The sequence below is a fragment of the Coturnix japonica genome, chromosome 1, assembly GCF_001577835.2.
Source record: "Coturnix japonica isolate 7356 chromosome 1, Coturnix japonica 2.1, whole genome shotgun sequence".
Lineage (NCBI taxonomy): Eukaryota > Metazoa > Chordata > Aves > Galliformes > Phasianidae > Coturnix > Coturnix japonica.
The window spans coordinates 102298053-102315281 of NC_029516.1; the positions used below are offsets into that span (position 1 = coordinate 102298053).

At 33.4% G+C, this 17229-nt stretch overlaps 1 protein-coding gene and 1 long non-coding RNA gene across 5 annotated transcripts in view; one reads left to right on the forward strand and one right to left on the reverse strand.

The window, feature by feature from the left end:
• CFAP47 (cilia and flagella associated protein 47) overlaps positions 1-17229 on the forward strand; it is a 223632-nt gene that overhangs the window by 112360 nt on the left and 94043 nt on the right. For all 4 annotated transcript variants that reach the window (XM_015884388.2, XM_015884397.2, XM_032449378.1 and 1 more), the window contains 2 exons: positions 2490-2601; positions 9732-9869. In XM_015884388.2, the coding sequence (XP_015739874.1) occupies positions 2490-2601; positions 9732-9869 (250 nt within the window). The remainder of the gene's footprint in view (positions 1-2489; positions 2602-9731; positions 9870-17229) is intronic.
• Positions 1357-2532, reverse strand: LOC107324415. The gene is made up of 2 exons (XR_001559481.1): positions 2443-2532; positions 1357-1443 (listed from the first exon to the last, which is right to left on the reverse strand). It is a non-coding gene; the product is annotated as an uncharacterized LOC107324415 (long non-coding RNA).

Consider the following 17229-nt stretch of genomic DNA (forward strand, 5'->3'; position numbering starts at 1 on the left):
GATTTATGTGAAATATTTATTATTAAATATGATAATTATTGCAGAATATATGTATTTGCAAAGGGGTTTTATTTATACATAAACTCTTGGAAGAAAAAAGGCATTATTTTTTTGAAGATGATAGATCTAAAAGAAAGTGGGGATAAACATCAAAGAGGAACTTTTTCTTTTCTGGTCTTATCCCTTAGGTCACCTTATGTATTTTCCAATGGTTATGGCTAGGAATATTTGAAAGCTTTACAAGATGTACAGTAAATATTTAAAAGACAATGTTGCTAAGTTAGATTAATTAGATAAAATGCTGATGAATCATTGATGAAAATCATTGATGTTATCTAGATCGCATGTTCTTTAAATTGATGTATACTTCTTCCAATCTTCCTACTGTCTACAAGAACTAAGGAAGTCTGCTTGCGTCCCTTCAGCAGGGGATGGGGAGAAAATTGGTAGTGTGCAATATTGTTTATTTGCAGACCCTGTTCTCTTACAAAAATTTCGTATGCATTAAAGTATACTTTTGTATATGTAGGTTGCTCTGAATGTAATGCTTCCTATTTCTTTCCATGGAAACTACAAAAGATACAAAGAGCACTATAAAAATATGTGATAAAGAAAATTCACACATATAAGACTTGTTTTTTCCACATAGTCACCAACATTACCTATACATTTTCACCAGCAATAAACAAATGCCTGCATGCAATAAAGGCAAAAGAGGTCTTCCAGTCCTCATAGTCATCACAGACTTCAGTCTGTGATGAATTATACTTCCACCTTTTCTCTTCCTGAACTGACTGCATGTCATTTCTTCATCTCCCACTACTTGCTGATTTATTCCATTTTCTAATGATGGAAATCATTTCACATTTGTGTTTTTCTTTGGCAAATTGATGTTTAATTTATAAGATGCAATTTCTGCAGCATATTGTCTAAAATAATTTTATTTTAAATATTTAGATAGAAATAATTTTCCTTCTGCTGGTACAGAATGCTTGCAGAATTGCCTCACTGAGCATTTTAACACGCTTTTTATTCGTACTAGAATATTAATATTTTCTTTAAGTACATTTGTGACAAGACTGAGGAATTATTTTAGAAAGAATATAGAATCATAGAATAAGGAAAAGTCCAAATAAAATATAATTCTATAGTTGGCAGTTTTTCCATGTCTTTCAATAGTCATGTTAGATTTTCACTGATAATGGCTGCTCATAGACAATACCTCATAGAAAGAAAACCCTTGAGAAGACAAGATAAACTTGGAAGTTTTTTTTTTTTTTTTTTTTTTTTTTTTTTTTCCCTTCAGAAAATATGAACAAAGCATTTTGACTAAAAGAAGAAAAAGGTAACTGAGAATTAAAAAAGAAGTGGTCCATGCTTTTATTGCTGCAATGGAGTTCTTTGTAGAATTCAGGTCTTCCAATTCAATACTTGACAGTCTGGCTGTTAACATAAATGATATATAATCTGGTTAAAAACTCAAGTGATTTTGACTTAAACCATGGCTTTGCTTAAAATTCACCTAAACAGCATGAAATAATACTGTTTTTTAATGTATTAGGAAACTATAGAATGCTACAGTACTGCTTCATATCCTCAAAATGGTGGAGGATGGTCCTTTTTAAAGGACTCCATACCTGGAAAATCCTCCCTTTTTATCAGGTATTCAGTGCAGAAATAGCAGTATCAATTTAAAACATTGCCACCAAAACCAGGTTGCTCCACTGAAAAGGCTAACAGAATAGGGGATTTAAGCAGAACCATTCATGCAGTCCATTTGCTGTCTTTCTGCACAAGTAAATAGGACAGATTATTATTAACTGTGCTTTGCTGTGTCTCATACTTAAATTTATGGTCAACAAGGAGCTTATCATGGAGTCTTTCTGTGGCAAAACTATAGGGGATAAAGAAATGAAATACAATTAAAAATACTTTCAGTCTACATTTCTGTAATCATTGAAGTTTAAAAAAATCTAAAATTTAGTGTAAGAAAATTGTGCCAGTAATTTAATTGTTCAAATAGTTGTTACAAATGATATTGCATAAATGTCATTTACAAGATACAATGTCTAAAAGTATGGTTTAATATCACTTAAGATGTAGCAGTTGATGTTAAAAAAACATTCAGATTTTGCTTTGCTGCAAAAATTTAAATCACAAGTGTTGAAGTTCACTGTTGCACTTCTAAAGAAAATATACATGAAATATTTATGTAATTACTATTTAAATAATATTCAAGTAGATCTGTGGTCTTAGTTACTTTCTTGAGTTTACTTGGCATGATCTCTATCTGATACCTGATTATATATATATGATGCTGTTTCTTACGATAGCTGTTCACTTCATATGTATAAAGACTAGGACTTTCCAATAGCAAATTTTATAACATATGTTACATTTCAAAGCAAGTAAAATAGATGGTTTTATCTATAGTGTTCATACCATAGTAACTTGCTTTTGGTTGTTCATTCTTTTTGTGTATTTACAAGGTATTTTCAGATCTTTCAATAGTGCGTGGTGCACCAGTTCATACTGTGGATCCAGGTGACATAGTTCCTTACATTGTGAGTGTAACTCCATGGAGACGAGGAGTCTTTCAAGGTAAAATGTAGAACTCCAGTATACAAAATCCCTGTGAATTAAAGACTACGTCTGTTTATATTTAGTGTTTTCTGTTCAATTTGACCTTTTTTTCCTGAAAGTAACACTATAATTACTGGTGATACTGATTTTCAATCTGGGTCATACTTTAAGTTGTGAAGATATTACTACTAAAAATGTGACTTTGACTTACTACTTGAAAAATGCCAACATATGTGGAACTTTATGTCCTTAACTGGTCCCACGGAAATTGTCACAATAGGAATTCATATGTTTGAATTACCAACAAGTTCTCTTTTCAGAAAATGATGAATAGCTGTAGTTCTCTAAGCACTACTAGAGCCAATAATTTAAAGGCAGAGGCTAGAATTTGATTGGAGAAACTTTTTCTGTCAGTGAACAGTCAGGCACTGGAATGGCTGCCCAGGGAGGTGGTGGAGTTGCTGTCCCTGTCAATGTTCAAGAGGTATCTAGATGAGGAGCTACGAGAAGTGGTTTAATGATTTGCTGTAGCTACGGTAATGGGAGGACAGTTTGACTGGATGATCTTGTAGGTCCCAACCAACCTTGTGATTCTATGATTCTGTAGGAAATAGTGCTTTCAGAGATACCTATATATTTTCACAAATCATCTGTGTATGGAGATGGTATTATTACCTATGTTTTACATATCAGAAACTAAAACAATCAAAATAATAAACTATTCTGCATTCTTGAAGACAAGACAATTACCTTTTGATATTGAGAAAACAGCAGTCATTGCCCAATATTTAGAATTTATTTTGGTTAAGAAGTAGACCAAATCAAGGTTTCCTGAGCACTATTTTGTTATTTTAAGAAAAATGTGATCTCCTCTGTTCCCATAATTTCTTTCCTCACACATTATAAAACTAAGTGCCACAATTCCTACTCTACAATTATGATTGTACAGCCTCATTCTCATTATTTTGCTTCTTATATTATGATGTAAAGAATGAGAAATTGGAATTGTAGAAATATTAGTTAGCACTTGAAAATGATTAAATAATTAAATCTGAATTATTAAAAGAAATATCAATTAAAAATATATTAAAGACAAAATATTAAGTAAGACGCACTGCCTCACTGTGATCACTCACATCCACTCTTTTGTCTCCATTAATGTTCAGCAGGTGCAATTGAATGTCAGTGGGTGCAATTTTTTTTTTTCTGAATTCAGTGACACACTGTTGCTTCATCCACACTTCCATGTCAGATATTATCTGTCATGCTGCTGCTCTGCTACTATCTGTCACATGGCAACAAAATGTAATGGTATTGGTGGTATTCAACCTCTATGGCCATACTACCAACTAGCCTCAAACACTTTTACATAACATCATGAAACAGGAGGCATTACTTTCATGACAGTGCTTTTAAATACTTGTTACAAAGCTTGGTGTAGTGCCACAGGAAAACTTCAGTAACTTCTTGCTTAGAATGTAGCCCTGAGTAAAAATTCATTTTCTCTGAGTTGGAGTCAGCTTTCAATTGAATTTTTGACCATCAAAACTATTCATGAGGAAATACTGAGTGTACACTCTATTTAACATATGTCTTTTCCTTAGGATTTAAAGATTTGGGTTATTCTTACTTATGGCTTAGCTAATCCACAATTCCTTTATAAGTCCTGAAAGCCTCAGTATAAGAGATTCCAAGCAAACTATCATAAGTAATTTAATGGCAGCTGTTAAAAGCCATGCCTTCTGAGTGAAAGAGATGGCATACTGAAATCGCCATCGTCTGTTTTCTGTCATACCTAACTTCTGCCACAGTGGTTTCCATTGTACTTGGAAGTACTACTTGTTCACTGACAGAGAAAGAGAACAGTTAGTGTCTCTAACCTGATAGAAAAGCTAATAGCTCAAAAGCTGGGTAGTCACACATGCTCTTTTTCTTTTTTTTATTTTTTTTTATACAGTTCGTATATTTTATGCTGTAAAATAATGATAGGAGGCTGAAGTGTGTTTGTGAAAGAGATAGAGCCCAGTTATCTGCCATTCAACCCCTGGCTCAAAGGTTGCTTTAATCACTACCTGAAAAAATCGCATTCATTTTTCCTCTGGAGCAGAGGCAGTTTCAGTTACATCATAGAAATTTTTAATGTACTCAAATCATTCAGCTGTTTTATGGGGGTGGGGAAGAAAGGTCCCTGTTGTAGATTTGAAAGGCAGAAACTGATTTTTCTCTCCAGTGTTAGGTGTAATATAAACTGCCAAATGTTCCATATAAGGTAACACCATTTTGGAAGAGCTTACTAGTTTGGGGTTTTAAGCGGAATGGAAGTCAATCTGCTTCAAATTGTGCAATTGTGAGAAGTCACATTTGTTCCCCAAAGCAGAATTCTTATATATGGAAATGTTTGAACTGTGAAAAATAAGAATTTTTGGCTCTTGTAGGAATTTTCAGTTGCCCATGTGAACTGTGACAATCCCAGATTGGATGTGAGTGATTCAATTGGTAATTAATTAGGATTCAGGAATCTTAGTAGTTCCTAAGGGCAAAATACTACAGGTAACATTAAATAACCTAAAATAAAGGTACTTTTTTCAGTTTGATGAATTTGTTTGGAGGGAAGTATGTTGAGTGTTGAGGATAAAAACAAGGCTCAAAAGATATCTATAGAAAGAGTGAAATTTACTCTGTGGGGAAAGAGAACAGCTAGTTGGATATTCAGTTGTAGACTTTGTCATAAAACTGTAGAGTGATTTCAAGTTTAGAACTCTCCAAAATGTACGTATAAAACTTTCTAACCTTGATATTCTTTAATGATGTTTTTGTCGTATTAAAATGAATTTTTATGAAAGAGCTTTTGCCATAGAAACTGTTGTACTGAGCAAATAGTTTTTTCTCTTTCCTTTTTATTCAAAGTCTTTTTCATTACAAACTTATGTAGCAGCACAATTATACTTATTTTGCTTCCCTTTTTCCTCTCCTATGATTGCTAAGTGAAAAGTGGGCCTACTTTTGAAAAGTCCATTTGAAGGATTTCAATAGAGAGCTAATATTTTGTGCTACAGCCAGTTTGTAACTATGTGTCAAGTTTTTAACACAGAAATAATAACTAATAAGCATCTCATGAAATGTCCTTGCGCCAAATAAAATTGTTCAGCAATCTGTTTCCTAGGTAGTAGAGCAATTTCTTTTAGTTCTGATAATGAACCTTTTACATATTACTTTGTCTTTTATTTAAATCTTTTTCTTTGTTTCCAGAATATCCAGAAGAGACCAAAGCTCATAGTACTTCGTTGTTTCTTTTGCAAAATATAACTCTTATCTGTACTCTTTTGTATGTAGCAATTAACTAGCCTGTAGAAAGGAGCTTTCTAGTTTTATGAACCACTTTTCCTTTAGTTTTGAAATGCGCATCACCTGATTTAAGAAAATAATATTGTCAATTTCTTTCTGTTTTATGGAATTCTCCATGTTGAGAAACAACACTAAAGTATTGTTTTCGTTGTATGCTTTAAAAATTGTCAACTATGATGTTTTGGCAACTTTCCTCGTAATATAATACGTGTGACAGAGAGGTCAGAACTAGAAGGAAGAGACATAAATATACAAGATATTACCTTACTGAAGAAGTGTAAGCTACTGTAGGTTTTGTAGAATGATGCTGTGGGCAAAGGCATATACTGCCAAAAGACTAAAAATTCATGAATCAAAGCAAGAAGCTTATGTAATATATGAGCCAAGCTTATGCCAACTTATTGTTTTGAATCTATAATTTTTGTTGCAGTGTTTCTGCACCTTTCCAGTGTATTTCTTAGTGACTGATAACATTGCTAAGGATATTTTTTTGCATTGTATACAGCACGTTTTTCCTATCCTGCAAACTTCTTTTGATTAGAATTTTTGGTAGCCCCTGATTTGAGTAAACTCCTGTATTTATGTAGTATCAGCAGTTTTAATCCCCTGCGTAACAGTCGTCACTGGATTGCACCACTTGCTTCTGAACCAGGAGAGCATTTTCCTTAGTACTACACTGTACGTCTTTGGAAAACAATTGGTCTTAACTTAAATACAGAGCATGTTACTGATAAGGATAGTACTTTCTGTACATGATTTAATATTAATACGTTTTTTTTTGTTATTTGCAGTTTTTATCAGCAGTTTTTTTCTTCCCCCCGAATAAAAGATTGAAATATGTTTTAGCCAGTCATAGATACTTTCACATCTATGAAACTGATGGACAATTTATGAATATTTTAAAGTTAGCAGATAAATGCAGATTGAAAATGCATGCCATCTACAGTGAATCTGCTTATTTTTTTATTTATACTCTTGTGGAGATATAATCGAGAACCCTGCAGAAATCTGAATACTTCACATCAATCCAGTTTCCTTTACTGATCAAGACTTCATACTCAATTTTATTAATTATGTTGGTGTGAGATCTGTTTTTGGCAAGGAAAAAAACCAGAATGTTGGCAATTACAGCACAATTCTTCACTGATTTTTCAGTTGTGCCATTGCTGGTTTATTTGCACAGTGGTTGACCAATTTAAGGTTTGCAGTTACTTTATTTCTTCTATCATTTCTTGAAATATTCCTGAGTGTTAGTAATTTACTGTTCTGGAATTTCTCAAACATTCCAAGATTTGTCACAGTTATTTAGAATTCTTCAGTCAGTGGTTTCAGTGCTTTTTAGTTCATGTTTAGTGCAGAGCTAAATAGGTTTGTTTGTTTTTCTATTTCACCCCTACTTACAGGTGAAATAAAAAGTTCTAGCCCTGAATACTTGTCCTGCTCTCTCAAGCACACATATGCACGTTATAATATTCTCAAATACATGCAGTTGGTGAAGAAAACCCCCCACTGTGAATGGAATAAAGGACTGTAAGAAATAAATTGATTATATTTTAAAATGAAGTGAAAAAAAAATTATTGTAAGGAGGTTTTAGGATGTATGAATTTAGTGCATTTCAGCACATACTCAAATATTGTAATCAAGATTAAAACTATAGCTTAACTTCTTTTTGCTCCTTTATAGTTATTAACATCTCAAGTGTACTAATCCTTTGGATCATAATGAACATTAATGATAAAAATAATCTTTTTGCTTGCATTTTTTTTCCTTTTTAATACTGTGCTGCACTAGACCAAAATTGTACTAGGTTTATTTATTAAGGTGTGAAGTAGATCAGCTTATCAGCGTTTTTCATAAGATCCATTAAATATATATATTTAGTATATATATTTCCCATTAAGATAACATAGATTTTTATTAACAACAGAATAAAATCTAGTAACTTAATATATAATTTAAAATTAGATTAGTTATTTTTCTGGATTTAAGTGCACATTCTTTCTTTTCTTCCACTCCCCTCACCTCTTTCTTTTCTCTTGTTTCTGTCTTTCCTTTCTAACCTCTCTTCTTCCTTCACCTCTCCTCCTCTCTGCTCCTCCTTCATCCTCACATACTATTAAAAAAACTGTAACTGAGGCTATTTTATAAAAAAATTGATCTCCTTAAATTCAGTGATACATGGAAGGATTTTTATGAATGCAGCCTTCTGCAAAAGTGTTTGAATAAGATAAATGTCAAGGACTGTAAATAACCCTTAGATAACTCGGTATATGTACAGGAATATCGATCAGTTTCCAATGGTATAGTCATAGTGTATTTCTGAGCCAGAAGCTGTGACTAGTGAGGTGCTATCTCTGTTCCTCACTGTTATGCCCTTTCTTAGGATGTAAACCTTGCTTGACTTATTCTGGGGCTTCTCCTCTTCCTTTTGGCTTCTTTAACCATCTTTTGAAGCTTAGAATGCATGTCAGTATCTTCCTTTTATATGTACCTGCAGGTAGTGTAAACTCAGCTATTATTTCTGCTCCTCTAATGTGCCAAATGCCAGATAGTTTTGTAAACATAACGTGCAATTTCTCTGTGCTTAGATACTATAGTAAGGAGGAGCACATTATAGAAAATCAAGTCAGGAGCATGAAAATGCAGCAGCTCCCTGATTAAACTTCATGTATTCCTTCCAGTAAAGTATTAAAATCAACTAGTGACAAAACCACACATCATTCATTACCTCCCGTCTACCCCGCTCTAAGCTGGAAGTGGAAAAAATACCATTAAATATTAGTTTTTATTTATTTATTTATTTTCCTGGTAGTCATGTAAAATTATATCAGTTCTCCTTTTCCAATTAAAAGAACATTGCTATGAATAATTTTCCAAAACCTATAATAAGAATTAGTTACATAAATTCGCTTTGAGAGACCCTTTTGCATAAATTCTAAGGATCACAAATGGGAAAATTTCTCACTTTATAATATCATAAAATAATCACCTCCTTGAGCCAGTTTTTCATCATACATATGAAGCAGGAATTAAACATGTGAGTCCTATTTACTTCAGTATTGAGACTCTAAAGATTTTACTGAAATACTGGGAGACATTCTTTTAGATAAGATAGCAATGATATGCAGCATTTCCAAGCAGTGGTGAGAATTTTGTTATATGTCAGAAGCATACAATACAAAAAGCAAAACCTACTTATTTAAAGCTGGTATTTCAAACCTTACCAAATGACATTAATATTGTTTAAAGGAACTGAGGAAATACTGGTTTTTATATTATGTTTTATACTATCAAATATTAATGTATATTTTTAACTGAAGACGTATCTCACTGTGATTTAGAAATCTTGGCCTTACAATCTCTGATTATTTTTTCTTCCATGAATACTTGATTTTACCTTGCAAATGGTACAGTAGTATATGATAGAAATATTTTACATTTGTTATTTTACTGCGATAGATTGAGGCCTACTGTAATCTGAAAAAAATCTCCAACTCAGAAGTAAATTTCTATACGTAGAAATTTACACTGGAAATAAAGATTTAGTATTGTCTGCCATATTTGATCATCTTCGAAAAGCATGTTTGTCTTCTTTCAGGTAAGTAGAAAAACCCAGTGGGGGAAGAAATGGTTGATTTCCTTGGACTCACTCAAGCTGTGTTCTTTATTACCATAACTTATAATTGGATGGCCGACAGCTGGAGTTAGAAGTTCTACTTCATTTTATGTTAGAAAGAAATACTCAGAGGTGTCTGGCATTTTATTTTACAAAGCTAATGCATCTGTTATCTATTTGTTTTAGGAGTAATTTCATTTGTTGCTGAAGATGAAGACCAACAGCAGTCACAACATAACAGCTTATTGAATAGGACAGATGGTGAACTGGCATTTAAGAAACGGTCAACGAAGACATCACAAACTGTTGGTGCAGCAAATGCAGGTATTATTTTTGTGGATGAGTTAATCAATTTGTGAGAACTTGAATCACTATTTATTTATCTATCTATCTGTCTATTTATTTGTTTATTTTATGAAAGAGCAATCATGTCTCTTGTGAGATATTTGGACTTTGTGAAGTTAGGAATCATAAATGAAAAACTAGTAGAAACAGTGATTGAAAGTACCAGAAAGAAAAGTTTGAGTGGATTTCTCAATACTGTGTGAATCACTGATGGTGTAAATCAAGTGCGTTCTACATAGGTAGAAAACCCAAAACAAGTTTTTTTTTTGTTGTTTTTATTACTGATGTGCCCTTTGCTGAGCTTGGTTTGCCTCTAGTTGTGTGTGACTGGATTGTTGGAATGTATATTTTTAGTGTAATCTAATCTGTTCCAAATAAACACCCTTTTTTTTACTGCACAGTAATCTACGCAGGTAAAGTCAAAAGAGAGCACTAGATCCTATAGGCATTTGGGGTAGTCTGCACAGTGTATACATTTCTGGCAAGTTTCATGATTTTAAGGATGTTCAGGTCAGCATTATGATTACTATCTAATGACTCTTCCCTGCAAAGGCATTGCTTAATGATGTAATTATGTAATTTTTTTCTTCAATACAAAAAATTCATCTTTACAATGTCCACATCCTAGGAACAGCAAGTTTCCATCTCAACATTAAGTCAACTGACTGCTTCTAGTCTTTTCACAAAACATAATTTTCCATCAGTCATTCGTTTCTACTGGGTATCTATAACTTTCTTATGTGAGGGGAAAATATCTGTTGAAAATGGCTAAATAGAGATGTAAAATAACAAAGTGTCATCTAATGCATATAGCAATAGTAGTCATTTTCTGAATGCTTTTCAAAGAGGAGCTACCAGTGGCTTGAATTTATCCTAAGCAGTTTTGTTTTCTACCAGTATTGTTACAGCTGTTTTTGTTTCCTCTCATCAAAGTAGAGTGACTGATAGTTATCTTCAAGTTGCAGTTCACTGTTAAATATAGGATTACTTAAGTGCAAGATGCATGCCAGTAGTAGAATGAAAACCATTTGCAGAGATGTCTTGAATTTGACCAGAGGCATCTTATGTTGAGGGAGTGCATGTGAAAGCTGAGAAACCCCTCACTGCTGTTATAGAAATACAGGATAACAGAAAATAGAAGACTTCCCATGTAGGGAAAAATAGCATCCAGACTGGAAACTGTAGAAGCCAAAGCAAGTGTGAGGTTGTCTGTAGCTGAATAAAGTTATAAAACAACTGTAATGGTAGCACATGTAAACCAGAAATTTTTGTCTTGCTGTCACTTGGTAAAAAATATTCCTTTTTAACATGCCAGCAAATCATGTTTCCTTGTCATGCACACCTAAACATAAAATATCATTGATACTTAATTTTTTTGTTGTATTTTTCTCCTTCGGATGCAGTTAAAAAAAAAAAAAAAAAAAAAAAAAAAAAAAAAAGGAAAAGGTTTTGCCCCTTTGTTCACTGCTAGGTGTTCTCAGTTTTGTTCAAAGTGCATTTCTGTCTTTCAAGATAAGAGCTCCTATTTTTTTTCCTTTTCTCTTTTTTTTTTTTTTTTCTTTTTCAATTCGTGGGATCCAAAACTAAACTGAGGCCAAATTGCTAAGCCTGAAAGCAGGATGCAGCTTGTCTTTCGTGTATAGACATCTCTTTAGTTATTTCTGCATAATAAAGTGATGTAATTATAAATAGACTGGTTATTAATTTGTTTCAGAGCTTGCTCTTGTATTATGCTCTTTGCTGTGTTGCATGGGTGCAGCGGGGAGGGTGCTTGGCTGTTTTTGCTTGAGCCGCTGAGCCATCACTAACGTGTTTCATCCAACAGCTCCCCTGAAGAAGAGCTGAGGGTCTTAAGTTACTGCAATAACAAAGATTTGCACTGCAGCTGCAAATCCTCCATTACCTCCTTCAGAATCTCTCTCTGGCAGTAAATCTTGTCACAGACTTGAACAACAGCTTTTATTGTTTCTGCCATTGGTGATGTCTCTCAGAGCTGGGATCTAAAGATGCAGAATGCTTGCGCAACGTAATAATTTTTATATGTTTTTGTCTTTTTTTGGGGCTGTCCTTAGCGTTATCTTTATCAGAAGATTGTACCTCATATGACAGTCTACTTATGAAATGCGTTTACATGTTTGTATTATTCCAAGATTTTGAATTTCCTTTTAATTGAAGGATATATGATCAAAAAGGTTTACCACTTGCAAATTTGACTGTGGTTTTTTAATTTATTTTTGTCATGGCTTAGTGGATGGGTTAGACACTAATTTTGGCAAAGCCTGTTTGCATTCTCTTTTTAAAGCTAATTTATCTTTCAAACAAGTTTTAAATGACAGGCAACATTTTCTAGTCTAAGTTACTGTGTTTCCCGTTGTCTTCAGAACCTACAGCTTCCAAGCTGGTTCATTGAGAAACCAGCACATTGGAAAAGCAGTGACATTTACATGTGTATTTCTTCCAGCCCTTCAGACTTGAAACAGGTCCCTGAGAAATGAACATCAGTGGCAGCACAGTGAGGGTATTCATGTAAGGAAGCTAATGAAAAAAATTCTTTGTTCTTCTAGACAACGCTGTAGGTGATTAGGAGAACTGTCAGTTTGGTGACAGTTTAAAATAAGATTTTGTATTGCTTCATATGAATTTTTTAAAATGATTGTAAGAACCAAATGTAATGATAAAGGTTAGGAGTTAATCTGCATTAATGGAGCAATGAGTTTAATATGCATTTATGGGTATAATTGCTATATCTTGGATGCATACATTTTCTGGTAATACTGTTCCATTGTAAAAAACAGAAATGCCTTAAAAATCATTGTGATCTACCTCCTTAATTTGGAATGTGTAAGTAAGCTATTTTCAGTCCAATCTGCATTCTTTAATTTTGAGAGCTGCTAAAAACTTAATGCTTCCTATTTTATTTTGTTGACCCATGAGATCAGAGATCAGTGTTGGTGGTATGACTGTAGAGGTTGAAACTTCCCCCCCAAAGTTCAGTTGCGTTTTGTTGTTGTGTGACAGAGGGCAGTAGAGGGGCAGCCTTACACAGTAGTGTCTGACTTGGAAGTGCTTTTGAAACCAAGGTGAATCATTGAGTTTCTCCATGTGGAAAAATAGCACACACTGACATTCACTGATACTTGCATGTTTGTGGAGGTGAACCAGTGGATGTATGTAAGCACAGTGAGGCAATGGATGCTGCATTTCAGCAATAATGGCATCATAGAAGCTGTGAAGGAATGGGTCACCTCTGCTAATGTTGATTGTTATGAGCATGGCATGCATGCTGTTGTTCATGGCTGCTGGAGATACATGGCTAAAAGTGGTGACTACATTGAAAAGTAGTATTTTGTAGCTGAAAATTTTCATAATCAAATAGTGTTATAATGCTCTGTTGTATTGTATCTATTGTAGTTTTCAACTAGATAATCAGGAGATCTTTTTGAGCGAATGATGCTACTTTTTCTCCACCTTCAGATTAGTTTCTCTTTCTTCAAGGGAAAAAAAAAACCCAAAAAAACCAGGAGAAATATTGAAGGAAAAAATCCCTGTGCAAACTGTATGCATATTTGAAAATGTGAACTGCCAACCAGGGCTTTTTAAAGTTTTTTTTTTTTCTATTTTTCTAGCATTTGTTTTTGTATTTATGCTAGTGCATATCAAATTTTGGAGATGGTTCTGCATATGGAAAACATTAAGAATTAATCTTTTTAATCCTTTTTTCCTTTGTTAAAAAAGAATATTCAATTATTGTTAGCTTTCTCAGTAGGTGCTCTTTTGCAGTACTGCAGACTGTGAAGTGTTATGAATTTTTCCTGTGCCCTTTTGAAACTCAAAACAGCTTGATTCCACTAATAAACTAACATGTTGTTTTGAAACAGTTCTGAAGTAGCATTGCTTCAAGGGCCTATGGCCCATGTGGACTTTGGTGGGACACGGTATGCATGTAATTAAAAATCTGTGCAAAGCAAACAAGATAGCCTATTCAAAATTACTAATCAAAGCAGTCTGTAATTGCTCACAGTGCAAGGCTGCTTGTGAATTGTAGGTCGCATCATTCTTCACATAGTAGGTGTTATAATATTGCCATACTACAATAATCACATGTAAGAAAGTTCATTTGTAAACCTGCACATATGTATATTTTTGGATATCATAGCAAGCAGGATGGCACATGCATATAAACAGATTTTTTTTACCTTATTAAAAACAGTCTGAAATTGTAATAACAAATTAACCAGAAAGTATATTACTGAAACACACAGTCTGTCTGTCTGGTATATATCATATGTTTGTGTAGAGAATTTTGTCTACTGGTAGCCAATTTAATATGAATATTCTGAAAAAAGGAAAAAAAAAATCCTTTGCAAAAGGAATGGTTGCAGTTGTCATGGTTACCTGGTTAGATGTGCTCTGGACTTCTCAAGTTCACCTGTGATGTGACAGGCATGACTTACACCTTTCTGAATTGAAAAAGCACAGCAGCAAAACCACACTGGAATTTCTTCTTTTAATCCAGTCTTCAACAACAGGACATGATAGATCTAAGTTTAAACCCTTTCCTTGATGTCTGTGACAGAACACACTGAGTGATATATAAAATAACTTTTTTTGAAACAAAAGAGTAAGTAAGCTAGCAACAGAGAATTCGTTTCTTTGCAACCAGTGCCCTTGCTACTAGGTTTGAGGTGCTTGAGATGCTCTTTATCTGCATCATCATTTTGCCTTTCCTGCTTTGTCGTGCTTACAAACAATTCTAATTTTACTCCTTAGTAAGTAATGACTCATATGTACACAGGCAGAACACAATCATGAAACAGAGGCACAAGTGTGTGTGGGCAGAAAATAAATATGTAGGGAGAGGATAAAGTGAAGGTCCCTACTAGTCTCTCCTATTCATGCTGTTTCAATTCTGGGAGCCAGAAAACAAGAAAAAGTCAAATTTTACATCCTAATACTTGACTTATAAGTTCAGTTTCAAATATGGGATTTGTTAAAGTCTTCCACATTTTTTTTTCGTCTATCTGACTTAACTAATTGAAATATATTACATGAATCTAAACATTACAGGTACACTGCAATTACAGTATCATCAACAGGATTATCTAAAAGTAATTGCATAGCATAACCTATTGCTTAAGGTTGAGAGCGTTTTCCTGTATGGTGTATGTTCAGTCCCTCAGGCAGAGGAATAGATTCTTAGGACCTAAGAGGGCAATCCCTCTTAGGCTACTCTATAAATAGATCCATATGGTTTTATATACATTCACAGGTGCAGCTACATATATCACATACATATATCTATTATTATACTTATATGCTATATGATGTAGTAACATTCCATATATTTATATTATTATAATATATACATGTATTATTATAGTCTGTTATGTTGTATTATGTTGTGTTATGTTCTTGTTGTGTGATGCTGAAAATGAAACATTACTTAAAATAATAGATTGAGTCAAAATGTTGTTCTTAACATAACTGGAATCATATTAATTTCCAGCAAGGGGAAATAAACCATATTTCTCAGTCCAATTAAATTTAGTTTTTTCACTTCCTGATCAAACTCCTTCATATATTATTTTTATAATCCTATTACAAGTTGGACTATACTTTCATATGTAGACAATTTTGTACCTTATACTACTGCTATTGCCTGCCTTTGAAGCTGAAACCAAATAATTGCTAAGGAGCGTATTTGTGATAAGGTAATTCTAGCTGTGGAAGTCATTTTTTACTAGTAAAAAAACCCTGTAGGTTCATCTCATTGTTTTTTCATAGATTAATTTCTATCATATCTCAGACCTTCTTAACCATTCCATAAACTATTCACAGAATTTGCTATGGACTTTTATTTTTATAGCAGCTGCAAAATAATGGTCCAAATAGAATTCTGTTTTTTAATTTATCTCAGACACTGGATGTTCCTGCAGTCTCTTACATTCAATTATGAGATAGGTTTACCAAAGTAATCAGCAAATGACAATTCTGACATTTTTACTGAGTAGGCAGTTGATGTTTCTTATCCACTCAGTGATTCGTTTGTTTTGGTGTCTAGTGTCTCTCTTAAAATTTTTACCTTATTTTCTCTGTGACATACCAGATCCTTAATTCATCTTAAGATATTTAAGAAACTGTGAATATTAAAGAAGTATTTTTTCCCACTGCAGCAAAAGACAGATGGTTTTTTATACATTGCCAACAACGAGTGAGGATATGTGTGGGTATTTGGATGCACTTTCAAGGCATTATTTATTTCTGTTTATTACCTTTGACATTGATTTTGAAATACAACTTTATTTGTGAAGGATTGTGGTTTTTTTTTTTTCTCCATTAAAAAAAAGATGGACCAAGCAACTATTCTTTCTTTATGATTTTTCCCCATTTTTCTTTCTGTAATATAGCTCATGAGATGTTCCTTTAGAAAATTTAGGTATTCAAAAGTCAGTGTTGTCTTCACCATCAAATATATGTTTCAGAAATAACAAAAAATGTTTCAGAATATTTCTGGTGTGTATTGTTTACCACAGCACAGGGTAATACTGTCACTGATAACCAGAAGGAACGGTTGTCAAAAATGCATAACCATTACAATCATAGGCTTAACCACGTTGAATTGCTGATTGAGGCCTTTAGCGTCACTTGATTTCTATAAGGATTTATAATTTTTTTCATTTGTAGTCCTTCACCTGTAGATCCTTGCTGTTCACTTTGGGTTGATTCAGGGTCTTGTTCTCTCTCAGTGGGAATTGTCATTCTGTTGAATGGCCATAGACTATTTATTCATGGTCAAATAAATATTCTACTTTAAGAAAACTGCTTGTTACTAATGTAATCTACCTGATCTAAAACTCCAGGAAAAGCAGAAAAGCAGAACATCTGTTTCTGGCCATTTTGAGCTGGAAAGGTAATTTGGAAAAGATGTGAGCAAATAGGAACAATTAAGCTAAATTAATAAACTTAGACTTCCCCCCTTGCAAACTCTTCTAATAAATCTCATTTGTATTGCAAAAACTCTAGGCACCATCTTTTTAATTTGTAAGTCTTGCTCTTTGTACATTAGCGGAGATGAAAATGCCAGCAACATTGTGAAGTGTCAAATTAGATGAACAGCTTTGATTCTGGTAATTGTTCTTATAATATGCCTTAATGAAATCCTAGAAACACAAAATTTCAAATATAATTTGAACGCTGTTAGGGTGTTAGAAAAGGATTGCTGTAGGGCTATTTTTTCCAGTTTCTACTTTCTTTCTGATTAAAATAACTATTAAAAAGTATTATTGTAGTGGTTATGTTTGCTGACATGATTCTGGTTACGTGTTCAAGCCATGCAAAA